This window comes from Mycteria americana, chromosome 1, assembly GCF_035582795.1.
Source record: "Mycteria americana isolate JAX WOST 10 ecotype Jacksonville Zoo and Gardens chromosome 1, USCA_MyAme_1.0, whole genome shotgun sequence".
NCBI classification, from domain to species: Eukaryota; Metazoa; Chordata; class Aves; order Ciconiiformes; family Ciconiidae; genus Mycteria; species Mycteria americana.
Window position 1 is genome coordinate 40114461 of NC_134365.1, and position 27264 is coordinate 40141724.

General features: G+C 37.5%; 1 protein-coding gene across 6 annotated transcripts; it reads left to right on the forward strand.

The window, feature by feature from the left end:
* On the forward strand, nt 1-26892 carry CPSF6 (cleavage and polyadenylation specific factor 6). 6 transcript variants are annotated; one of them, XM_075495426.1, is made up of 13 exons: nt 32-170; nt 5700-5718; nt 5811-5922; nt 8580-8789; nt 10713-10816; nt 11575-11720; nt 12461-12634; nt 13742-14246; nt 15487-15579; nt 16560-16675; nt 17009-17162; nt 18190-18384; nt 26023-26892. In XM_075495426.1, exons 3-12 carry the CDS (start codon nt 5920-5922, stop codon nt 18377-18379), a joined length of 1695 nt encoding a protein of 564 aa, XP_075351541.1. In that variant the 5' UTR covers nt 32-170; nt 5700-5718; nt 5811-5919; the 3' UTR covers nt 18380-18384; nt 26023-26892. The 6 variants fall into 6 exon arrangements, with proteins under 6 accessions (XP_075351526.1, XP_075351533.1, XP_075351554.1 ...); XM_075495432.1 differs by lacking the exon at nt 5700-5718 and having other exon boundaries at nt 50-170; XM_075495411.1 differs by lacking the exons at nt 5700-5718; nt 5811-5922 and having other exon boundaries at nt 1-170.
* The last annotated feature ends 372 nt before the right edge of the window (nt 26893-27264 follow it).

A 27264-nucleotide genomic window follows, 5' to 3' on the forward strand; every position in this document is an offset into this window, starting at 1 on the left:
GCCTCGTGCCCCGCCCCCTCGCTCCCTCCCTCCCCCCTCCCGGCGGCGGCGGCGGCTGCTCCGGAGCCGGGCGCGGCTGGCGGCGGCCCGAGGCGCGGCCGGGCGGGATCATGGCGGACGGCGTGGACCACATCGACATCTACGCCGATGTGGGCGAGGAATTCAACCAGGTACGCGCGGCGGCGGGCACGGCACGGCGCGGCGCGGCCCCTCCCCTGCTTCCCTTCCCTCGCCCGCCTTCGCCGCCGCGCCGCCTGCAGGGCCCTCAGCGCGGCGGCTGGGCCGCGCCGCTGCTGCCGCCGCCATTGTTCGGCCGGCTCCGCCGCCGGGCTTTCCCGCCGCCGCCGAGGGCTCGGATCTGCTCGGGGAGGGGGTGGGGGCAGGCCCGCCTCAGGCCCGTCCCGCCCCGCGGGTGCTATCGGGGCCCGGCTTGGCGGGGAGCGCCGCGCCGCCCGGCCGCGGTCGCTGAGGGGAGGCTGCTGGCGGGCAGGGCGCGAGAGAGGCCGCGGTGCGCCGAGAGCCAGCGCCTTCCCTTCCTCCCTTCGCGAGGGCCCGCGCAGGAGCGGCTCCACATCCCTCTCCTGCTCCGGGAGGACGGGACCCTCCCGGATGCGGTGGGGAGAGCAGCAGCTCCTTCCCGGCGGCGGGGGGGAAATGCTGCCATTGTTCGCAGATGAATAAAAAAGCCGCCGAGCGGTAGCAGTTTCTCGGCCGCTCTTTGCGGGGGAGGCAGAACTAGTGCAGCTTTATTCTGCAGCACTGAAGAAACTCTCTTCCTCTTTTATGTTTTTTTATTCGTTACTCTTTCCTGGTCGTTAAAAAAGTCGCGCAGGTCTTCTTTAGAGGACGAGCTCGCATTTTGGTGAGGACGTGTGGATGAAATAAACAGAACTTGCCTGGATTACAAGCAGTCCACTTTTCTAGTTCTTTTTTTACCCCTTATCTTTCCAAAAAAGCCCTGTGCCTACTTTCCCACTGAAACCTGATGTTCATATCAGTTTTGTGTGCCATCTGTCCTGTTTGTGACTCCTGCACTTCTCCAGGTTGTGTTGCCCCAGATTGCATTGTTCCTGGAACATAAATAACCAAGAACAACTGCACTTTCACACATTTACTAGGCTTGCCGAGCGATGCCCGATTGTAAGCCTGCCTCCCTTACAGAGAACTGGGAAATAGGTAAAAGGTAATGGAACTCACAGTTAATTTGGATAGCAACTTATAACTGTCTCAGGAAACTTTAATTCTTTAGATATTTATTGATAAAGTAGTTCAGAAGATTACTAATCTCATAAGGCTATAAAAGAATGCCATACCAGAGAGCAGATGATGGAGAGGACTGATTTGCTCTTAGTTTGTCTACATGTGAAGGTTTCTCCCTTACAGTTGAAGACCCGTTATATGAATTTAAATTGGGGTGAACCCTAGCACAAATACCATTTAGCATAAGAGTATATCTCTTCAGTTTCTTTAATAGCTTGGTTTTGTTTTAATCAGTTCCAGGTAAAACACTGATAACAAATCAAGTTTTTCAGAAAAAACTAATTTGAATCCAGTAGTGTTTTGTGTAAATTCATGAGTGCAGAAGCCCTCAGATTAGACTAGTTCTGTGCTGTAAGTATAGTGCAGACAGATACTGCCAGAACAAAAGTGATGGGGATGATCTGTTTCAGTCACACGGTCCTGGTCTACTCAGGTTATGGTTAATATTCATATTGCCTGTAGCCATGGTGTAAGGAAGGATGATGGTACAGATGAAGAGAGTCTTGTGATAATTTGGTTTAGCTTATTCCAGCAGTCAGGAGACACTTTTGCTCTTTTGACTGTATTCACCCCAGTTGCTCTCCTGCTGGGGCTGCGTTTCTGCAGTCTGCTTCCTCAGTTTGTGAGCCTTGCAAAATACAGGTCAGAAAAGTGAGAAGAGGCTAATGCCCCTTTTCCCTCAGCTTGGTCTTGTTTTTTGTGTGGTTGTGGGGGTTTATTTTTCCCCCCAGAATTTTGCTGTTTGTTCTTTTCCAGGTTTCGTTTTTGTGGCATTCATGTTGTCTCAGGACCTGCTCAGTTGAACTATATTACTTTAAAATAGAAAATTTTACTGGGAGAGATTGACACCTCTGCACTTTCCCATTTCCTTCTGTCACATATGAAAGAAGGCTAGTTGTTACTGTCTACAGTATTATTTACTAACTCTGACATCATTGTGATGGGTCCTCTAGAAACTTCTATTTGTGAATTACTGGTTCTGATTTGAAGATGACAGCTTAAATTGATGAGACAGGACATGGCTCTGCATATCTGTGGATGGTTGAAGATGACAGTTGAGAAAATGCTGTAGGGAGAAAATGATTTGCATTATTAATTTTTTTTATGTAGCAGACATTTTACGGAACACCGTATTTGTAAGGAAGAATTGCTTTATATGTAAAGCAATAAGCTATTGTTTTTGGGTTGACTTAACAAATTTGGATTTGACTTACCAATATTCGTTGGAGTTGGACTATAGGAACCCTTTTCTCTAGTTTGACCAGTAGCAGGGACTGAAAAATATACTGAGTAGCTTTGTTGTTCTTCTGGGTACAGTATAACTGTATTTATACCCAAGCTGGGACAAACCTTTTCTTTGCATCTGTACTAAATGGGTCATTTAGGACTTGTGGTTGGATGAGCTTCCCTTCCTTGTTTTGTCGTGTCTGGGCCTCAAGGTAGACATCCTTTAGGCTCTTCTGGGATTTTTTTTTTTTTTTTAATTCTTTTTTCCAGGAGGAGGGGAGGGATGTTCTGCTTGATTAGTGCTAAATGGACCACAGGTTATATGGGTAAAATAAAGACCACAGAGCCATGGGTTTACAAGCTGGCTAAGATGGATGACAACTGAGAACTGCCTTGGGTTGTATTTAGTGTTGGTTGCAGTGAGTTGGCTTACTTGCCTTGAAGTCAGATCTTTTGAGTGAAAATGCATCTTTCCCGTTCCATCTGGAGCTCATCAAAACTATGTCTGTTTTGCCTCTTACCCTTTTGTTAACTTATTGTTCATCATAATCGTATTTTTTGTCCTTGGGCTTACAGCTTTACTCAATTTGGGTCCCACCAGTTGTATTTATTTTTTTTAATTGTGCTTTCCCCCCCCCCCCCCTTTTTTTTTCTTTCTCCTTTTTTCTTTTTTTTTGAGAACTTGGTTGAGTCATTTTCCATTTTGTTCGTCTAAGCTGGCTTCCTCATCCAGTGGTCTTTTGTATTTATTTAAAGTCTCATTTTGAGACTAGAATCTCATAAATGGAATACTTCCTGCATACATTGATTGTGACCTGTAAGAAATGGGTATTGCATGGCATATTTCATATTTTACTTTGACCATGTCACTACACATCTTGCTCTTCAAGAAGGAGATCTGTGCTGCACCTGAGAACTGCATTATCTGCATACAAATGCCTGAGGCTGTCATTCTCTTGGTGGCAGAAGACCGCAATAAGATTAGGGGCATTTTAGCAATGGGTGTGTTTTTGTACACAAAAACCTAGAGTATCTGTGCATTATACTGAGATAATGAGGAGCCTGTGCATGAGGCCAGCTTGGGCCTGACTCAAGGTTGCCTGCAACTTTGGCCAGCAAACTGGGTTACTTTCCTGCAGTCATAAAGATGTGACCATGCATTGTCAAGTTCTCCGATGCTCTGATCAGCTTTGCATTTCCCAAGTTTTTTTTCCACATACACACATGCACATAATTAGACAGTAAAAAATGGTTTTGTTATACATATGTATACATATAAAAATCCTTATGACCAAGCAGAGGATACAAAACAATTTAAGGATCTCTTATTTTAATGCTGTGGAAAAAGCGCTTGCTTTGTTTATGCTCTAATGAGTATATTTGCATAGTTGCATTGTGGATACATCTAAACATGCCTGTAGTGTTCTAGTTTGATATTTAAATGCTAACAAATTAGAAATGAAAGAGTTTTGACTTTGTATTTTGTAAATGGATAATAAAAGTGATTTGGATGGAATAAGCAGCTAAGAGGCTAATTATCTGGAAACCTGTGTGACTACAGATTCTTAGGAACATTTTAGTTACTCTCTTGACTTCTTGTCTATAACAGAGAAAAATATTTTTTTCTGTAATGAATAATAAAGGCTAGCCTTTATATCAGGAAGGCAGTTGTCTTATTATGGGAGGGGATGGACACATTGGGGTATAATAAATTTCTACTCAGAAGGGCAGAGCTGTCCTGGTCATAAGCTGGCAGACCTGTATTTATTGTAAAATGTATGCACAATACCTTATTGCATATGTATTTCGTCACTTCTGTTGATCTGCTGAAAGGGGCCTGGGGAAGAGGTAACCTTTTGTATGTTTGCAAATGTCAGACTACAAAGAAAACTTGAGATCATCTCATCTGGCGGCTCTTAGCTTTGTTCTAATGCAAACAGCAATACTACCTATGTTTAATTTATACTTTTGACCACTTGTGAATTTTTAGTTACTCTATTTGACAAGGGATCAGACTGCTTAAATTTTAGTGGTGTGCCAGTTGTAGAGCTGAGAGTGTTTGGGCCTGTAGAGTAAATGTGAATCTTGTGGTCTAACTTGTCCACCGTGGTGGATGTTTCTGCTACAGGCAGCGTGCTATTTGAGAAACATCAAAGGCCTGCTGTTTTGTTAAGGTTCTAGTTTGTGTGTTCAGGCAGCTAATCAAGACCAGGAAGATTTTTGCTTATCTTTAACTTGTTATTCTTCAGGACCTACAAACTTTTTTTTAAAGTGAGGATGCTAATGTGTATTTAGAGTTTTTGACCACATATACTGTAACTTGTATGAAAAAGTGATAGGGGAGAAGCTGGATAATTTGCTTTTTCTTAATTGAATGTTCTTTTCAGAAACAATAGCAAATTTTTTTCATGAAATTTTATTTACATAACTGATTTTTTTTTTTTTTTATTTCTTTTTGGAGGTGTAATTTAGTGTTTAACTCTTAAATTGAACAGAGTTGGGCGGAAAAATCAAGTCTCAGAGATGTATGTACAGTTTAAAGAAATTTTATTTAAAAAAAAAAAGTTTCCCAAACAGCATTCTTAAAGGTAGTGACCAGTTCTTCTCTGCAACTCAGAGGAGTATGGCTGCTAAGTTCCAAAAAGAAATAACACTTTTAATTTGTTCCTTCTGGACATGACCGTGATGTTCCATGTGTTTAGAGCTTTCATATTTGAATGTTGCAAAACAGTTTAAATGGTGATTAAAATACAAAATACTGAGGAACGGCTGAGTAACTGGAAGTGTAATAGCTAGTCTGGCATGAATCTTTGAGAGCATATCTTTTCAGTACCCTTTTTATTCACCCAGTCCCACTTGATAGCACAGAATGTGGAATTTCAGTCCTGATTTTCCAGAGCAAATGATCTAGTATTTCAGACTGTGGTCTAGTTAAAACATGGGCTTTGGAAATGCATTGCTACTCTGAGTCGGTTGTAGACGGGGCCAGAATAACGATGCTGACTTTGTTTCTTAGCATATTTATCTCTAAGATTGTGAATTACTATAATTGAGCAGAAATAATTTCTATTCATGCTTGATGGTCTTCTCCTAACTAAGGAAGTCAGAAAAGGTCAAAAACAATTCCTGGTATGGGCAGAGCATTTGTTGAAATAGCTAAGACTAGAGAAGTAACACTTCCTGTATTCTTTTTCTTACTCTTCTGCATCTAGGAAAGAAGGGTGTGTTTAGGTGAGTTTCCATGGTACACGTATGAAGGAGGAAGGGTTGTTGGATCTTGTGCAACAGCCATTGAGACACTTCTCTTCCAATTACACTTGCAGTTGCTGACTCGGATCATTCTTAATCATCTAACCACACACCTTGTTGACAGACTGGTAACTGAATGAATTCCATGCTGGCTGCAAAACCAGCACGATGTAAGAAGCGATTATGGTGAGCAACATCAGGTTTTCTGTTGTGTCTTTACCGATTTAAATTAAGGCACTGATGCTATTGGGCACTTTGAGCCCCCCAAAAATTACATGCAGACTGCGCTGCCCTGATAATTCTCTTCCTTCTTTGATGATGACCTGAAAGCCTATGTGATAGAAACTTGATCTGTTTCAGAGGAGTTTCTCGCCACTAGGAAAGTGCAGCAGAGCTGTGGACTGGCACCTGCTCTGGTATTTTGGCAATGCTGACCTCAGCCTTCTCAGAGAGATAGGTTAGTGTACATCTGCTGTGAGACTGGTGGCTGCCTGTTTGGATCTGTCTACCAAGACTAAATTCTACTTCCCTGAAGTCATCATCCATACACACAGATGACTAGAATTACTGCATGTTTAGCAGAGGATTTCCTTAATTGCCTTGTGACATCATCCTTAATCTTGCTGTAAGATGTCATGTTTAGGCTTGTCCCAGGCAGTTCTTTGAGCCTATGTTCATTAGCTATGATGACAGGAGGAATCAAACTGAGACAGAAAACTGGACAGACTAGGTGAAAATCTGAAATCCTTACTTAATGTAATGATTATAAACTTACCTTAAGAGAGAGAAAATTTCTGTTGAAGTTCAGGGTGTATTGGGACAGTGCAGTTTACTGAAAATCAAATCTACATGATTGACAATGCCAAAACTTAGCTTATTAGGGTTTTTTTTGTTTGGTTGGTTTTTTGGGGGGGGTGATGGTTTTTGTTTTGTTGTGGTTTTTTTTATTTTAGTGATACTCCCTCTGTATATTTAGCAGTTGATAATATTTTCATATTTTCAAGACAGCTGATCATCTGATGATAGCTATGCATATATTGGGTTTTCAACTGAGAGTGCTACCTTTGCAGCCTGTTTTCTATGCCATTTCTGTGGAATCCAACTTGATTCTCTCTAGTAACCATATCTGGTACCTTAACTATGCTATCTAGGATGCTCGTGTGGGTTTCTAGATAAAAATTCACAAGATAGTGGATGCTGAAATATCTCTGATATCAAAACCCGATGAGGTGGTTTCTCTTCTGGATCAGGGTGGAAGAGTGCAGGAACCCTCTGCAGGCTTTTGAAGTCCAGCTGTTGCACGTGGCAAAGCAACCTGTGAAAGTCAATGGAAAAGCTGAAGGTTAATATTAAACATGGCTAGGCTCTCCTAAGCTTTGTCAGACCACTGTTGTTGACTGAGAAGTTATTGCCTTCCTGTCAGTAGACATTTAGATGGTGCGCCCCTCTCTCACAGATTTGGCTGTTTGATCGTAAGTGATTGTTAGGATAGTAAAAAAAGGATAGCAACATCCCATTGTGGAATTGATCACCAATGAATATGATGAGTGGCAGTATATAAGATGAAAAATGGCAAGTATCAAAAGAAGTCTTTGTTTTAAAAATAGTTCCTTAATGCAAGTATACAACACCCAGCTTCATATTTGGAATTAAGTGATCCCACTGATTAAGGTTACACTGTGTTTTTAAAAAAAGGTTTTGCATGTTTTTGTGAAGGAGATTATAATTTACAGTCCACATGTTTTACTCTTCTCCTAATTGTCTGCCTTTGGTGATGACAGTACCGCTGTCTTTATAATAAAAAGTAATATGGCTTGGTAGTAGCACATCAGCAGATAGAGGCAGTTGGTGCTCAGGCCCCTCTGTCTACCTAACACACTGTTTGCATAGTCTACTTCAGACTAAATTTAGTCTGGCCTTTTGGACCAAATATTCCTACCACACTTAGGAGTCAAAGCTGTCTGAAGGGCCACTGATTGCTCCTGGCCTGTCTGTTCCCATTTAGCAGGTAGGATTCAGTTGTTGAGCTCATGAAGCAGAACTTCTGGAAAGAAACTCCCATTTCCATTCCCTCTGAAAGGAATCTAGTTCACTTGGCCAGAACTGTGCTGTAACCTGTACCAACCCAAGGGAGAAGGGAGTGATTCACTGCAAAACCCCACGATTATTTTCTGAACCAAAATGTTCCAGGGGCCGCAGTGATGCTATAGAATAGTCCCTCTGTAGCCCATGAATAAATAAATATTTAATAAACACAAACCCTTGGGTTTATTAAATTTAATGAAACAAAACAGAATTCTGTCCCTGTCTGGCTCCTCTGTGAATGAAGAGATAAAAAGCAAGTTAGGAATGCAGTAGAAATCTGAAAGGTAGAATGTTGTGTTTGTCTGTAGGGCTTCTCTAGAAGCTCGGTCTGTCCGCTATACCAAATGTTTTGATGGAAAAAAGATTTGCTTGAGAGTGGATGTTAGCCTGTCATTTTGCATGTTGCTCGTGCTTGCCAATGTCTATAATTCTGGGAGCAGGGCTTGTGGGTTTTTTGGATTTCTGTTTATTTTACAAGGGCAAAAATGTTGCAACGCAAAACAGTGGCCGGAAGTATTTTTTGTTGACACCCCCCCCCCCCCCCCCCGGCAATTTAGAATATAATAGAAGTCATAAGAATTTTATATACTTTAATGTGGATGAAACTGGGGCTTAGCTTTTCAGCAGCGATGTTGTGTAGGTTTTGGATCAGACTTACCATGTCTGTGCAATGTGGCAGTTATCACAGCATTTTGTTTCAGGTAAGTTTTAAGAGTGTTTAATGTTAAATATAATCAAGGTGTGTCTTTGTATTTTAGGAAGCTGAATATGGTGGACATGATCAGATTGATTTATATGATGATGTAATTTCTCCATCTGCAAATAATGGAGATGCCCCAGAAGATCGTGATTACATGGATTCTCTCCCACCATCTGTTGGGGACGATGTAGGTAAAGGAGCTGCACCGAATGTTGTCTATACGTATACTGGAAAGAGAATTGCCTTGTACATTGGAAATCTTACTTGGGTAAGTATCTCATTACTATTTAGGTGTAGCTAGGAATTTTAAAATGATGAACATGATTCTTTGTAAATATTTTTTACTTAAAAATTGTTTTATATGAAATATTAAGAGTACAGCAAAGCAGGTATGTTTTTGTTGGTTTTTCTCTTTTACCTGAAACTTACCTGAGCCTGTCTGGAGCTGTCTTGATGTCTAAAAAATAGAGGAAATCTTCAGTAAATACAAACTTTAAGGTTTCTGCTTGTGTTTTAAGTGTTATGAAGGGGTATTTGTGCTACTATCTTCTTAAGGTTTTCAGAGAACTGAATGAAAGAGGAGAACAAGCTTAAACTATGAAATACTTTATGCCTACAGGTACTTCAAGGCTATTGAATGAACCCATTTTTTAGTAAACTCATGCTGAAGTTTTTAGTTTAAAAAGGAGCTGGAAGGTTCTCTGGTATTTTCTTGAAATTACTTTTCACGTTTTCCCAGGGCCTTTTTCCACTTCCCGTTTTGCAGGGCACTGACTCTTACAACAAAACTGTTTTCAGGTATTTGCCTTGAGGCTTATTTCTGCGGTCTTAGGAGTAACAGGTTTGGGATAACTCACTGAAAGGCAGTTGCCCTTAAGACAATTACTTTTGTTAGTATTAAAGCATTTTAAAATCAATTGCAGTTAAGCAAACAAAGTGCAAGAGCTGGTCAGTAGCAGAATTAACTGGAGTTTTTATCTGTTTACCTGAAATCCAATACTTCCAGGTCCATACATGCAAAATTCTCATTCAAGGTTTTTTCCCTTCTGATTAATTTCTTACTAGTGCTAAACTTGAAAAAGAATGCTTTATAGGCGCTTAGGTGTTTTTTCATTAGTTATTACAGTATTCTGATTTCAGGAGCTAATAGGTAAGTAAAGGAGCCCTGTTGACTTAACAGTTGTACCATTCTAAAATACATGAATGGAATCAGTAAAATGCACATGAATTAGCTGAACTCATCCAAGTCAAATGTCACAATTTCTGAAGCCAGTAGGCCAATGTTCAGCAGTTAGTACCTATTACTCATTATTTGGCTTCGCAAATGAAGTTATCCACAAAAAGGGCATTTATCTACCTTAGCGTTGCTACTATGTTTGTTTTCTTTGCATTTAGCTCTCAGCAAAGTAATTTGTTGAATTTTTAAAAGAAGCTTTGATTTGAGGGAGATCAGATAAGTAGTTCAGAATCTTGAAAGCCTGTTTTGCACTTCCCATGTGAAATTTAAAGAAGTGATAGAGTTACAGAAGTAGGAAGAAAACCATAAGTATTAGTGTATTTGTGTATCGTTGGATATGAGTGAAATTGTTAAACGTTACGTAGTAATTAATAGGAAGTTACACCAAGTAGGTTTGGTTAAGTGGAAGTCGTTGTTTCTAACCATAGTTTCTGTACTAGTTTCCCTTCTTTTGTCTGTAAATCCTCCTATTTTTGTGCAAATAATATGTAGTTCACTAAACTATTGCTAGTCAAAGCTCTCATAAAAAGCACCTGGTTAATATGGTGTTTAAAATTGACTTCTGTGTGGAAATAATAGAATCAGTGGGAGAAAAAATGGCTTGGGTGTGGAAAAAGTAACAGTTATTGAAATAGTCCAGTTTAAGCCTTGTACTCTCAGAAGACAAAAGTTACTCAAATACAATTTTTTTTGGCATACTATAAATGTTATACTGTGGGGAGGGGTTGATGCAATGTAGCATACGGGGAAGCGTGTATATTTTTAAAATTAATTTTCTGAGGATTGTAAAATATAAGTGACTGTTCTTCAAAAGTCAGAAAATATTGATGGCCTGAATAAAGTATTCCTCTTGACCAATTTCACACACACGAAAGAATCCATGGAAAACTTAGTTGCCCTTTTCCTGGTGTTTTAGATAAGCTTTCATAGTTGAATATTAAAAATATTTTTCAGTGGACAACAGATGAAGACTTAACTGAAGCAGTTCATTCACTGGGGGTAAATGATATTTTGGAGATAAAATTCTTTGAAAATCGTGCTAATGGCCAGTCTAAAGGGTAAGAAATTGTCATTTGTTTTTTCTGTAAATGGACTGAAGTTTGGGAGGGTGGAAATGGGGAAAGAGTTCTCAATTTTCATAACTGTCAGTATGTGAACTGATAATCTTTATTTATTGATATCTAACAATGGTTGGGTATATCATTTCATACTAATGACTTAAATTTAAGGCATAAATTTTTATAATGGTATTGTGTGTCTCATTATTTTGTGAGTGAAATCTTGTTGGCCATCTTCATTAAGACTATTCCTAGATTTCAGTTAGTGTGGTGGTGGTACTTGTTGTTCCTCATAGTGTAAATACTGTTCCCCCAACCTCCATTATTAAATCTTTCTTTATATCTTTATTTTTCACTAACTGTTGAAAGTGAGCACTTGAGCCCATTTTTCACTGGCAGCCTAATCTTCCTTGCATGCATGTTCCTTTCTCTCTCCTTAGTAATAATGAGAACACAGTGAATGCTTAATAATAACTTGGTCATGTCAATTCATATATAGTGTATTGATACTCTCCCAAAAAGCTGCCTTTGTTGTGATGTATTTTGATACATTTGTACTTGCACTTTTGGTGGTTCTTATATGTCCTAGAATGAGTTATTTTATCTGTTCTGAAAACTGGACTAAGACCCGTGAGACAGTTTCTGTATCGAGTTTTCAAGTATTCTTTTGCTTACTGTGTGTAACCTTTTTCATGAGGCATCAGGATATCCGGGAAGTGGAAAAACTGTGGTGTAACTTTTTTTTTTCTTCCTTTCAGGTTTGCCCTTGTGGGTGTGGGATCAGAAGCATCCTCCAAAAAGTTGATGGATTTATTGCCTAAAAGAGAATTGCATGGGCAGAATCCTGTTGTAACTCCGTGTAATAAACAATTTCTGAGTCAGTTTGAAATGCAGTCAAGGAAAAGTAAGCCTTTCTTATGTGCTGTCTCGGAAAAACAGAAGTTTATTCCAAAAGCAGTATGGCAGTTTTTCTCTGATATTTCTACACAGATTTTCATCTGATAATTTCTACACAGTTTAAAATAGCTATAAAATACTTACAGTCCAGGTGAATGAAGTTGCATCTTTGTTTAAAGATGATCCTCTTAAATAAAAATTTTTAAAAATCACTTAATACACTGAAGAAATGTTATTTTAGCAAGAGATAGCACTCCCTGAAAGAAGGTTGCAGCTTTGTGAAACTCTTGTCTTACAGTTGGAGAAGCTTTCTCAGTTTCTGGTGGATGTAATTTAAAAAAAAGCACAAGAGCATTTAGGAATTCAATATCTGTAGACAAACTGGACTAAATTCTGATGTTTGGACAGGCTGTGCTTATGACAGAATGGGAAAGAGAGATTCTGTTGTGCTTTCCTCCAGCACCTTGTCTTGTGGTTCCCAGTTCTAATAGTTTGTGGCCTTGGGCTGCATTAAAGGGAGGACTGACAGTCTTCCCAGATGCTATTCCATTAGTATGGGGCATACTGGAACACTGCTGTATTTTAGTAAAGCACTTTTTCCTCCCCAAATGCTTTGTGTTTGGGTACCGAGTAACAAGTTGGTGCTCATAAGTCACACTTTAGTGCTGCATAAAACTTTAGATCAAGTGTTGAAAAGCTTTAACGTATTTTGATTTATGTAATTACACTTTTGCTTTTCCATTGCAGCCACACAGTCTGGCCAGATGTCTGGGGAAGGTAAAGCTGGTCCCCCAGGAGGAAGCTCACGAGCAGCATTTCCACCTAGTAATAGAGGGCGAGGCCGTTTTCCAGGTGCCATTCCAGGTGGAGACAGATTCCCTGGACCAGCAGGGCCAGGAGGGCCACCACCACCTTTCCCAGGTATAATAATTCATATGTGGAGTTTGTTTCATTTGTGCTTGTGTTAATGGAGCATACTTATTTGGGAAATTATAAAGATCAAGGCAACTCAGTAGTGTGCTATAATCAGTGTTCACAGCTGGATTGTAGGATTCGATTATATTTCTTTGTTGATATTCAAACAGGGAGTTGTACGTCCTAAATTTGATAGCAATATAATAACATCTTTTTAGAGACATTCTTTATAATGTGTCAATGTATGTATTTTTGAAGTATGAAAAAATTAAGATGGATCATGCTAGCAAGTAGACTTGTCTTTAGTGCAGCGTAGTTCAGATTTTCTGATTTGCTATATGGGTTGAGTATGCCTGTGTTGCAGACCATAAAGTAACTTTTCCTTACTGCATTACAAGTTTGCACATCATCAGAAATTCAGCTTTGATTCATGCCCACTGACAGGTCAGTTAGTTGGCACTTAGAGTACCACAAATTTGAAGAGGAGGTGTTCATGTTTAGTCAGGTATCTGATATGGGAGAAATCTCTGTTAAACAATCAGGCTTGCATTGCAGTGAAGTTCTTATTTCAGCTTAAGTATTTTTAATAAATGTCATTCAGTAGTAGATTGTCTACGAACAGTCAAAGGGACATGGTCAAATTGAAAAATCACTGATGAGGACCTGAAAGTAGGTTTGCGTACTGCATTTACCTTACCTTCCCTAATATAGCATTTCCCCTATTTTTAATATATATTGTATCTTATGCCCCATATGAAATACTAGCTGCAGGTGTAAGTAGGATGCAATGTTTTCTATTTTTGTAAGCTTTTGGGGGTTTTGGTAATGATATCATGTGATTAAGTGACTGGGGGGGTGAGCTGTCAGTTTTCAAGCTAGTGTTGTCCTCTTTAGATATTGATATTCAAGCAACTGTTAAAAATTTTCTAAGCTCCTGGACCCAAAGTGGGACCATGCATATCTTGTGTAAGTTCCAAATTGTTCAGTGAGAGTTGGTTTGGGGTTTTTTTTTTGTTGTTTTTAAGAATAAAAGAAAAGGCAAGAATTTAAATTATTTTGCTAAGTCTTTTTATTTCTTTATTAACTCTTTTTTATTTTTATTTTTTATTTTAGCTGGACAAACTCCCCCACGTCCACCTTTAGGTCCTCCTGGCCCACCAGGCCCACCAGGCCCTCCACCTCCTGGTCAGGTCCTCCCACCTCCATTAGCTGGACCTCCTAATCGTGGTGACCGTCCACCACCACCAGTTCTGTTTCCAGGACAGCCTTTTGGTCAGCCTCCACTTGGGCCACTTCCTCCAGGCCCTCCACCACCAGTTCCAGGCTATGGGCCACCACCAGGTCCGCCACCACCTCAGCAGGGTCCACCTCCACCTCCGGGTCCATTTCCCCCTCGTCCACCTGGCCCTCTTGGGCCACCCCTGACTCTTGCTCCTCCTCCACATCTCCCCGGGCCACCTCCAGGTGCTCCACCACCTGCACCACATGTGAATCCAGCTTTCTTCCCCCCACCTGCCAATAGTGGCATACCTACTTCAGACAGCCGTGGCCCACCTCCGACAGATCCATATGGCCGACCTCCACCATATGACAGAGGTGACTATGGGCCACCTGGAAGGTGAGTGCTTTTGGTGTAATGTGCTTGGTAGCAGATTTTACTCCTCTTGTAGGAAGCATTTGATACTCCCTTTTAATGCAAATGTTAGAAATAATGAAAAATAGGCTAGAAGGGATCCCAACAGTTTTCTAATTTGCCCCTCTTCAGTTCTCTCGGTGAAATATCTCTCAGAAACCTGTTTGTGGCAGTAAGAAAATCCTGAAAAGCAATACCAGTAATCTCACTTTCCCTTTTCAGCTCTGAACTGTTGGTCTTCACTGTTTGTATTTGGCAGTGTCATCATTCCATGTGTTCTACATGTAAACTTATATATTACTTCTTATGCAGCAGCTTCTGGTTGTGCTTCTGTCTTAACTTGAAATTCTGACTTGTACCTTTATCATCGTGCTTTGCAAGCTGTCTTTTTAGAATGCTCTGGAGTTTTCCTTTTTGAATACGTTATATGTTGAGTATGGTGCCATACCAAGCTCACACCATTTTCATCTTTCAGCAGCTCTGCTTGTCCCTTTTTTATCTTCAGGATTCAATTCAAAATTAGTCTTTGTCTCAAAAGCCAGGCGTGAATTTACTGGAAGACTTTAATCTTCCTTTCCTGTCAAGATGCTTCTGCTCATTTGGTGTAGTCTTGCTGTGTTTGTAGCAGTGGCTTTTGCTATGGTTAATCCTATCTGGGACAGCGTTCTTGAGTCTCTCTGACTTGACTTGTCAAGTTTTTCACATCTTATTTGAAACATTTTTTTTCATCTGTGCTTTCAAGCATCTCTGTCTTGCTGCTGTTTCTTGATTTTCACCATATTTGTATTTGTCACAGAAAATTTTGGGATAAAAGACAGACACTTTTTACATAGTTACATTTGGATTTTTCAGTTGTGATTTAACTGCTAGCATGAGAGACACTTCTCTTGCTTAAAATGTTTTCTGCAAAGACACTTTGCTTTGATTCTTCTTTTATCACAAACTTTAAACACCCCCACCCCCCCCCCCCCGCATCTGTACATACTGTGTTCATACAGAAACTATAGAAATTCAAGCATTTGGCTTAATTGCCTGAAATATAATAAAATGATACGGTGTTGGTTGTTTTTTGATGGACAAAATCAAGGTTGTCTGCAGTTTATAGAATGTCTGGGGAGGGAAGGAGTGGGAATAGGACAGTATAACTTACTGTCCAATATTTTCATTAATAATGTTAAAACTATCATCCATAACTATTTAAATTGTCATTAATTATATACCATAGGCGTTTCACTGGAAATAACATGTCCATAAGAGAAAAATTACATATTCCATTCTATGGGAGGCACACGAAAAATAATACTCAAAACTCAGGGAGGTATGAATTTTTAGACATTTCCTCTTATGCTAAACTGGCTATAGGATCTTGTTCCACTTCTTGCAATTAAGAGGATAGCATTGCTTATTATTCTGCATTTTCTTTCTACCAGAAGAACTAACACTGTTCTAGAAATATCAAGCAGTGGGCCAGTTTAACAGTCTCAACTTTTGTCTCTAACACATTTCTCCAAATTTTCTATATGATACAGAGACTGACTAATAGGACACTGCAAAACTTTTGGGAAAATTTTTGTATAGGTTAACTTCTGTTACTTTGGAAACCCTATATAGGTAGCTAATAATTAAAGTAAAAAAATGTAATGAGTACGAGGATTCTGCTTTATTGCTTCCTCGTTACTGTGACTGGTTTGGAGATCAAATTGGAGCACTTTGAACATGACCAGAAATAAAAAAACAAAATTAGCTGTAAAATGTTGAAGTATCATTCAGAAAATTGAGTGTTTTAAAGATGATAGACTGTATTTGCTTTTCATAAGTTAAAGCATTCTGGTCTTAGTTAAGATCTGGGAAACAGGATCATATAGTTCTAATTCCAGTACTGTTATAAAAATGATCTCTAATTTTGCTCAAAGTCGCATTGCCTATGTACATGTATTTCCACCTCCATTCAATTGGGATAATATCTACTTACATGCCTTCAAGGATTTTATGAAAATTATAAATATTTGTAAAGCACAATATTGAAGTGCTGCTGAATCTTCAAAATAGATGGGATGAACAAGAATAAGTCTATTTATACAGCAATGTCTTAATTGTTTTTTACCTTTTTTTTTTTTTTAGCTTTCAGGATTTTTATACTGTAACATGGTCCTTAACAAAAAACAAAACCAAACCCAGATCCTGCTTTCTTTTCTGTTTGTCACTTTGCTTAAAGTTGCAAACTTGGATTGTTAAAGCTGCAATGATATCTTCTTAAGTTTTTCTTAACCTTTTAAATACTAGTTTTATTGCTTGCAGAGAAATGGATGCTGCAAGGACACCTCTAAGTGAAGCAGAATTTGAAGAAATCATGAATAGAAATAGGGCCATCTCAAGCAGTGCCATTTCGAGAGCTGTATCAGATGCCAGTGCTGGTTAGTAAAACTCGATTAATGTGTTTGCTATTCTACCCAACTGGAAAGAGTTTATGGTTTTTCTATTAGGAAACTTACAGCCCTGAAGCCATGTTTTCCTAATAGGAGGCTGAATTTACATACAACCTATGAATGATTTTGTACTGTGCTCCAATTAGTTTCTGAGAATGCCTTCTGAGTACTGATCTGGACAGTATTTTAATAGTTGGGTCGACAGTAAATGGTCTGGATGGCTGTTGAAGAGAAGATACTCGAAATGGTAATACTGTTACAGATAAAAATCTTTGTTTTAATTTGCATAATTTTCTGATCATGATCTTATATCATTTTCAGGGGACTATGGAAGTGCTATAGAGACCTTGGTAACTGCAATTTCCTTAATTAAACAGTCCAAAGTATCTGCAGATGATCGCTGTAAAGTACTTATTAGCTCTCTTCAGGACTGCCTTCATGGAATTGAGTCCAAGTCTTATGGTTCTGGATCCAGGTAAAACTTTCCTCTTCCATCTGCCCTTACTTATAAAAGGGAAGGTGTAGCACAGGACTAATTCACAGAGAAGAAACGAAGTCATGTAAGAAGCTTAGTGATTTGCTGAGTTGCACAAGAAGTGTGTGAAAGAACCAAATAGGGGTTTCCCAAACTCAGCTGCCTTTTAGTTAACCCTCTTTTCAAAATTGATCTGACTAGCTTAAGTTTAACTCTTAAGTTTTATTTAGTGTCCTTTCCTACATGGTACTCTTGCAATGTGTAGGCTTCAAAGTAGAATTATCCTTTATCAATTAAGATGTCCAGTGCGTGATTTTTATTAGAATTTGTTACTGAAAATTAAGGTTGAGGATATTTGCCAATTTTAATTTTGCTTAAAAGTCATTTTCTCCACACTTGTCATAGTAGAAATACACTTGAGTTGGGGGGAAGAAACGTTGGGCAGAATGATTTTGCCTGTTGTCCTTTGTCATATAATCTAAAAATTGAGAGTAGGTAGATGTGAAATTCATGGACTCTTCTACCTAGTACAAATAAGAGACTGATATTTCTTTCAAAACTTAAATAATGCCCCTTTCAGAGTTAGCACGAACACTGAGCCTCTAGTTCATTTCGATACTGTAGCAGTAGTGTAGTTGGCCTTGAATATTAAAAACACAGACAGCTGGTTTTGGCACATACTTTCAGTACACAGATTAGCAGCCATGTTGTTAGTGATCGTTTGAGGGATGGTGCATTCCCCCAGCTGATTTCAGCCATCTCGTCCTCCATTCTGATTATGTACTTTCTGACTTTTCCTTGATAGATTAGAAAGTGGATGCCCCTTATTATCTGACTGAGTTCTTAGCTACCACCTTTTATACCAGCTATCTTTCACGTTATATGCAAAAACATATCTGCATCACAGTGAACAGATATTTCTCTTGTATCCTTTTTTGATGAAATCGATACTCATAAACAGAATACAAAACTGCCATGCGGATAGCTTGTATTTTGAAGAAGAATTTAATGAAGTAATTTCTTTTAGAAGACGTGAGCGATCCAGAGAGAGGGACCACAGTAGGTCACGAGAAAAAAGTAGGCGCCACAAATCACGTAGTAGAGATCGTCATGATGACTATTATCGGGAAAGAAGCCGTGAAAGAGAGAGGCATCGTGATCGTGACAGAGATCGCGACAGAGAACGAGACAGAGAGAGAGAATATCGTCATCGTTAAAGAAGGTGAGCATTTGTTTCATGTTCTTGAACTTTACTGTTACTGACTTACTAAAAGTAACTACTCTAGGTTTGGGATTATTTACACCATTAATATCTGCATTTAAATGGTCCTGCAGTATGTACTGAATCACTTTCTTCTTGCAGCATCTGACATGAACGTAGGTAAGTAATGACAGGTAACTGGTCTTGGAAGGGAGGGAGTATTTGTGTGATTAACTTCTGCAGTTTGCATGCTGCCTTTTTAATTTTAGGTGGTATTAATATTTGCAGTTTTTATGAAATGCAATTAAACCAATTCTTAAAAAAGCAGTAAGACAGACTGGTAAGTCTGCTCTCTTTGTAATCTTAGAAGATTATATTAAATTTATGGTTGTATTTCTTATTTGTATTTTAAAATACTGATTTTGTATTTTAAAAACTACTTGTGTAACGACTGCAGCATTGAGTCCTTCATATGTCGTGTGTGGATTATTTCAATTTAGGGAACAAATGTACATACAGTTGCTGTCCTTGCACAAGTAGGGCGTTGTTTTTGTTTTGTTTTGTGTTTTTTTTTCTTTTCCAGTGAGTTTTACTCAAATTCAGGAAATATAGCCAGACTTTGCTCTTTAATTTATGAAATATGACCTGTCAGTATCTTCTGCCTTCTAGGTAAATTCAGGTGTTATCTTCAATAAGATTTATGATCAGTTGTTCCCCACCACCCTGATGTTTCATTCCCTCCCCCCTCTGATAGTAAAGTCATTTTCTGAAGACTAGTAAACAAATGTATGACATAAGGATTGTTTCTTTTCTGGTTGTTCACAAACTAATGTGTTATTTTATTTCGTATATCTGCAGTCTTGCATGCATCAAATGTCTAGATAGCTACAGAGTAGCATGCTAAATAATAAATACTACTTTTTTCAGTGTACTGCTGAGAGCTTTAAAATACATAGAAATGTTCATCACGTTATATAATGTACCATTTTGAGGATTGGGAATTCAAGCTACCCATGATTCCTTATATTTGACAATTGGGAGAAACCCTACCTATTAGTTTCTCTGCAGTAGTCTTTTTTTCCCTTTTTAGAAGAATTTCCCACTACATCTACACTAAAATTGAAGCTTGCAGACTTGCCTGTCTGCCCAGCTTCCATTTCATTTAGTTTCCAGATTTGCATGTGGTATTTGTTCATGGAAGTTAATTTACAGCAGTTAAATAGAGCAAACCTTTTTAGAAATCATATAAAATGTAGTGTACTCCTAAGTGAAAACATAATTTTGTGTTAGTTAAATTTCAGTTTTTCAGTCAGGCTTTTGTGTCACTGACTCCTTTGGGAGAGAACAAATTCTGATACTAAATGCTCTAGTCTGTTGAGTATTAAGTGGGATGTTGTTTTGGGTTCATATACTGACAGGGACACACAAAGCAGCAGTCAACCTAGAGAAGGGGAGTCAAAGGCTTAAGCAGGAAGGTGAAACGTGGCAGCTGAAATAAAGTTGGCAGTATATATCTGTTAATGCCACTTTTTGTCATAAAAAATGGATTGGTAGAAATATTTCTGCAATTGCATAAAATAGCAAATGTGGTTCTTAATTGTGCAATATCAGAACATAAAAATATAGATTTAACAAAAGGAAATGTAGTTTCTTTTGTTGAACTAGATTTTTACCTTTTATGATAAATATTTGTGATATTTGCAAATAGTTGTTATTATTAGGAGGTAGTCATTGAGCTGAGTGATGGATGCCTTTCCAGAGTGTTTTCTTTCCAGTGGAGATTAGCAAGCCATACTAAAAATTGTTAATAACCTGGAATTTAAGATGAAGTATGCCAAGGGTAAAAAAAAAATATATATATCTAGCTTTAATTTTTGTGTATTTAGTGTTGTGCATATAGATACGGAGTTTCTGTACCAAGTACAGGTTCCCTACCCTGTCACCCCAAGAAAACATATCAAATAGCATTAGGTTGCATTTTATAATTTTCAAAGCACAATTTTAAAATGGGACTGTGGTTTCAGTCTCAGCTCAGGTGGGATTTATATATGCAACTTCCTTCAACTTTGTTGTGTGCTGGGACTTCTCTTTTCTTTCAGGGGGGTTGCATAGGTAAGATTCCCTTGTGGAAAGAAGAAAATAGGTGCTAAATACTTGATTTAAAGGGCAAATTTAGTATTCTGCATGTAAATGAAAGCATTTGGTATTTTTTTAAAGTTAAGTTGTAAACATTTTGTCTCGTTGCTGTCTTAACAAAGAAGGGCTTTATTGTAGTTTTGTTTTTATATCTATACACACACACACACACACACACACACACACACACAAAAGAAATACAGTTTTATCTCCTGGTTTGTATGTTTCATTTTCACTAAGATGTATGTTGCCATACATTTTTTGTTTCGTTCTTTACATTGATTAATATTCATAAACGGATTTAACAGTCTCAGTCATTTAATAAATATCAGCAGTGCTGAAAAGAGTTACTCCCCATATTACTGTGTTTTGCCAGATAACATGAAGTTGCCTCTGTGCCTGCAACCTATGAATGGCACCTATACTTCTCCTTGTTGTGTACCTATAGTCATAACTGTGATACTGTACTGGCATTTTTTTTGAAGTGTTACACATCTAGTTTAGAAGGATTTTAAAGGTCCATTGTGAACATTTTTGTATACAGTGAAAATCAGTTTGTACTGTATTACATTTATAGAGATGGGTTAAATTGGAATAACTTAATAAATGTGTTTATAATAATAAAACTCTATTAAAAAGTTCAGATGTACCATAGCAGGTATTTACACTTCTGTTTGTACACTTCATGATTTAAAATTAAATTCTTGCAAGATTTTGTGCCTTCACTTGAGTAAGGCTTCATGTACATTGATAATCCATTCTACAGAATTACTATAAACTGAATGTTTCCTTGAAACACCTTGCCTTTGCTTGTAGAAAGCCTATAGATATAAAAGAGAAAAATAGATTTAAGACAAATGTCTAACTTGTATTAGTCAAGAAAACTAAGAATCCAATAGAATGATATTTAGAAGGATTAACAGCAAAATTAATGTGTACAAACAGAATAGTAATGGAACTTCATCAGCATGAGTCCTGACTCTTTTTTTAGACAGATCTTTTTTTAGTTTAACTGATACTCAGTGATGTATTTCTAGCTGACACATTGTCCCAATCTTAATCTGTCTGAATTTCTATAACTGCTGAATGTTAAGTTTTCATTTTATGTTTTTGTTATTGGGTTGATTGATTATTTCCTATTTAAACTGGATTTGGACTGAATTGCAAAGACAAAAACACACTAACATTGTAACAGTTGATATGTATGTAGACTTTGTACTCCATATTTCATGTTTTTTCTCTGATTTTTCTGCTCTCAAACCACTGTAAGCAAAATAATTTAAAGTCTAATGTACTTCTGAGGCTCATATCCTTCTTCAAAAACTGCTCTCAGCTCTCTCTGAAATAGTTTCAGCTTTGGAGTGATCTAAGAACTAACGTGGTTGGATTTTTTTTTTTGTGTCAGTAGGAGGGGAAATGTTACTGATAGTTTAAGTAATATTCATTATATTTTTGCTTGTATAAGTAGGAACTGTCCTCTAACAGTGTGTTACCAACCACTTAAATACCAAGCGAAGTATTAAATTAGTCTTTTAAGAAACCTTGTAAATTAATAGGAAAATGCCTATTTTTGTATGTTATTTTAATAATAAGCTTCTAGTTAATAACGGAATTTTGAGTGAATCATGTGGTAGCATTGTTCAAGACCTGGGTATATGTACCTCTCTAGTATTATTTCAGATCTTAGTATTAAGCTATTATAAACATTATTTACCTAATCTCTCTTTTTTAAAATGTGTATTTTTGAGGAAGCACATATGTGGAGCTGGCACTATTCTGTTGCATCTAGCATTCATCAGAGAAATCATGCTTTGTGCATCTGATTCAGTATTTGAAATCCACCACAGAGTGAAAGAGGCAAGCAGTGCCACTGTTTTATGTGCTTCTTAAAGTCTATTTTATGGCTACTCTGGTGCTTTACGGAAATACATAGTTTGTTTCTTAATGTTCAGTGATTTTTCTCATTTTCTTGAGGGTGATAAGATGATTCGAAAAACAATCTTATGCTACTGTTTATTTTCAAATGCATAATTGCATAACTTTTATTATTTTTTTCCATTAAGAATGGTGCTGTAATTTTGTGGTATTCTGAGGTGTCTTTAGACACACTTACATTTTTGTGTTCCACACATCCTGTGCTTTTTTCTTTTGTTTGTGAAATCACTAGTTTTGAAAAATTTGAGCTGTGTGAAAGTTCCCCAAGAAACTTTAAGGCTTTATAGCATTTGAAACATAAAGAAGTTACTTGCAAATGAAAATGTTGGTTTGATGCAGTGTTCTCCAAAGAATGAACAAATTCAGGTTTTTTTTTTCCTTTTGCTCATTGTGGTTTGAGAACTAAGATTTCTTTTTACAAAAAAAAGAGAGAAATGAGAGAGAGAGATTCATTTTTATGTTTTCCTGTGGCAGCCTGATCTACCTTTTTGTGTCTTCCTCATATATTAATGTGAAAGATACTTGCCAATAATTCACATCTTTTTAATTTGTAAACTAAAGATTGAGTTTTCTGAACACACCTTTCTGTTCATCAGTTATTTTTGGTGAATAGACAGGCTGGGATAGTAGGAGAAAGACATATGATGAATGAAACTAGTTTGGGAGCGTTCTTTTTCTTCCCGTGTAAAATTATTTATAAAATCGGGAAATTGTTCTGGTGTTGATCTTAAATTATACAGTAAGATTGAACAAAGATATCAGGTAAGTACACTAATAACAGGGGAAAAAATATGCAACAAATGGAAGAAGGTGCTAGTGGTGGTAAAATAGTCTGTTTGTACATGTATGATGAACAGAATCACATATGTATCAGTTTACATGCAGAAAGACAAATATAGAGTCAAGTTTGAAACTCCTTTCTGACTGTGTTATAGCTAAAGCATCACAGTATTTGGAGGTTTGATGTTCTGGAATGTAGGTTAAGTTAAAACAAATTTTGGCTTTCAAGCTGATACTTTCTGTGGGATTTTTGCTTTGTGTATTTTTTTTTTAATGTATAGAATAAAATAAAGGAGAATTACATGAAGTAATTCTTAGGAGCTATTAGGATATAATGACAAATGTGTATCATGCATTTTACTGAAATGTGAACATGTTGAGAGATTGAAATTCAATCCCTGAAAAAAATCAAATTACTACACTAACTAAACTTGATGGGTGTATGCACATACAGCTTTAAACTATTGTAGAATTTTCACACTTCTAAAAGCTGTTAAAGCCTTTATATGCTTATTTGGATAATTGGAATTAAAGGAAAAAATTAGAGTTGCTACTGCAAGATGCGTTATATGTAAGAAATCTATTGGTTTTTGTTGTAAGAGTCTGTCTTTGTGAAAACAATGCTCAAGTTGCATCTTGCATAAATACAAAAATGTTTGATCACTTAAGTTCTGGGATTTCATTTGTGAAATGTTCTGGCATAAAACCCTATCTTTTAAACCACAGAATAACTATTTAACAGATAAGTCTGAAATTTGGGGTTTATTAGTAGAAGTGCTGAGAAACTGATTGCTGTATGGTGTTAAATTGTACAAACCTAACACATGCTTGGGACGGATAGCTTATGTGAGCTTGAGGCAGATGGAAAACAGCATTGCCAAGAAGTACTGACTAGAGATTTAATCTTTTTGGGGTTTTTTTTAAGTTGTTTCTTACTTCAATATTCTGCTTGCCTGTAGAATACTGAAAAGGGCTGAGCATGAAGGTATAATCCATACAGATTTATTTCTTCCTTTTGGAACCACAAAGGTTTCTGGTTTTGCCAAGATATAGTGGCAGAATACTTGGAACAAAAATGTACACCACTTTGGATTTTAGTTGGTCATGTTTTTGAAAATGAAGGTTCAGTGCGGTGCTGACAATCCTAAGAGCCCTATATTGAAAAGCATGAATCCAAAGTCCGGTTTGTCATGCACTCTTTAAAGTTCCTGTAGTTCCATAAGTACCCTTACAAATCTAGCAAATTATTCCCAGGAACTGAAGCTTTCTTATGCTAGTATTAGAAATCGTATATATGGTGCTTTGGATCTGTTAACTGTCGCCACAGAAGTGATAAAGATCCATAATTCTTGCCGCAGCAATTGTGTGATGAGAGCAGCAAATTCTGACATGCAGTCTCACAGCTGTCATATACTTACTTTCTCCACTGAAAAACTGAGATTCTCCCCTGTCTGTCTGTGCTAACTTAGCTCGCAACTCTGAACACATCTTCTTGTGGAGGCAGCACTTTGTCACTTTGCTACTAATTAATTTTAAAAGTACATAACACCTATGGAAATTTTGGTCTCTGGGGAAGGAACTTCCCCAAAAGTAGTCACTGGTTGATACATTCATGCCTTGGGAACAAAGTCTGTGAATAAGAAAAGAAATTCCAGTCACTGCTTTGGATTTGCATTAGTTTCTGTGCACACTGTAGTGTATAGAGCCAACTTGGTTATATGTTTTTTTTTAAAGTTGTTATTAACAGTCACTTTGAGGAAGGGAAGAAGAAATGTGTCAATTGTTCATGCAAAAATTGAGTACTTTGTTTTCCCAACTGCTTTGAAATTATTATACTGGTAGAAGAATATTTGACAGCTGTGTACTGGTGCACGTTCATGAAATTGCTCCTCTAAATGTCTTGTTTTTCAAATGAACAATTTAATGTGTTGGGTTTTTTGAACAATCTGATTTAAACTATTTTTGAAATTATTGAATGTTGAAATTGTGAATTATTAATGAAATGAAGATAGCTAATTGTTTTGTAATGGAATTCAACTGAATCCAGTGTATGGAATTATACCATCCCAAGTATTTTGTGAACTCTTACAGTAATTAACTCTGAATGGTGTGGTTCCTTAATTTGCCAAAATAGATGAGAGTAGGAAGTAGGGCTTGGGTTTTTTTTTTCTAGGGCAAGTAGGTGAGGAAACCTGCAAATCTATATTGTACTGTTTGAAAAGTGGGTTCTTGTGATTAAACTGCAAGCGTGTATTTTTAGATGTGTGAAGCCCATCCTGCTTGCCTAGTCTGAAAACTTTGAAGTGCTGGTATCAGATTCTGCGCATTTTTAAATGTTACTGAGCTGTGAGCCATCCACTTCATTATACAATCAGTGCATTACTTAAATGTCAAACCAGCTTAAAACTTCTGTAAGTGGGCAGGTAAAAATGTAAAAATCTAGTTGTGGCAAAATTACCTTACGTGCTTGTTCGTTTACTCTTGCAGAATGCATACTTTAGGAAATGTTCTATATAAATGTTTCCATCAGTCACAGGAACAGTAGCTATTTCTTCTTTCATCATTTGGTACTTCACCTGTGAAATTTATATTCTTTTAACTTTGTTGTACAACAACATTAACTTTATTTTTAACTATTGTATTAGAAAACTCATGCACAAACAAGTAGCTACTGCTTCTGGGTATTTTGTGTTAGTTTACATTATGGTGAAGTAGATGCACGACTTGTGTATGTATAGATAAGCCAACAATTTTCTGTGTATTATGGGGACTAGCAAAATCTACATCACAAATTTTGACACATTACAGCTGAAGGAAGAGGAACAGCGTGCAAGGCAAGATACATTCTTCAAGGAAAGATGCTTGTCCAGCAGTTTGCTTCATGTGATTGAACTGAGCCTGTAAGGATTCATGGATAAAATGAACAGGAATAGATCTGAATAAAGCAAATCTGCATACATGGTAACCAGTAGCTCTTTTACTTTTTTATGTTGCTTAACTGTTTTATTTGAGGGAAACCTGTGTGATTTAAACCTTATAGCTTTTGCAACTTTATTACTGGTTATATACATTTGGCAATTATAATGTGCAAGCAATTGGAAAAAGTCAAGTAAATGCTTGTTTTTATAGTAGTTTGTTCATGTTAAACTGTTCATATGATAATGTCTGTACACAGCACCACTTTGATTACAGTAGATGTAGTGTTGTAATAAACTGTTTAATGGGGCTGATGTGTAAAGCTGTTCAAGTTATTTGATGTTTACACCTCAGGGAAAGTCTTGTGTTCAGCAATATTTAAAGATAATGTTACAATGAAAACATTGATGCTGTCTTTAAAAACATCGCAATAGTTCTTGCATATGCCTCAACCTAATCTTGCATTCAGTGAGTTAAACATACTAATGTTGCTCTCACACATTCAATTTTGATATGAAAATAGGTGGTTACATAAAACCTTTAATGCTATTTTGCTTTCTAGCAGTGTTTACCTAGGTGGCTTGTGAATTTGCTAATTGACATATAAAACTGTAAAAACTGCAGCTCTTTGTGGTCTGTTGTTTGGAGAATAGGTGGTCCCAGGTCTGTGATTTTAGCACACTGAAAATTTTCTCTCATACAGCCTTGATCCTGATTGACACTACAGTTAATATAAATTTAAACTGTTCATATGAACTTAAACTGTCCATAATAAGGGGCGGAAAGGTTAGCTTTAAAAAAAAAACAAAAAAAACAAAAACAAAACAAAACAAAACCCTGCAGTTGTTTACAGTTTTATAGTAATAGTGCTTGTGTGTGTTCCCCCTCCACCCCCCAAGGCCGTAGCAGTCTGTACATAGTTGTATATTAGAAATGTGCCAGAAGAAACCAGATGTTCCTGTTTTTCAGACTTTATGGGTTTGGTATTTTCTTAATACTTTGGGGTTTATTCACACATGCATATAAAAGAGAAGGTACACTTGTATGTCCTTGTTCAGTGATGGGCAATATTTAAATGTTTTAGCAAAAAGTGGCGGTAATTAAATCTGTCAGATGAGGTTTTGTAAATTTACC

Excerpts from the sequence above, each read along its gene's own strand:
- CPSF6 (XM_075495411.1), top strand. The coding sequence starts at position 111 with ATGGCGGACGGCGTGGACCACATCGACATCTACGCCGATGTGGGCGAG. Across the intron at positions 14,247-15,486 it reads GACTATGGGCCACCTGGAAG|GCGTTTCACTGGAAATAACA; the intron begins GTGAGTGCTTTT and ends TATATACCATAG. Across the intron at positions 17,163-18,189 it reads TCTTATGGTTCTGGATCCAG|AAGACGTGAGCGATCCAGAG; the intron begins GTAAAACTTTCC and ends AATTTCTTTTAG.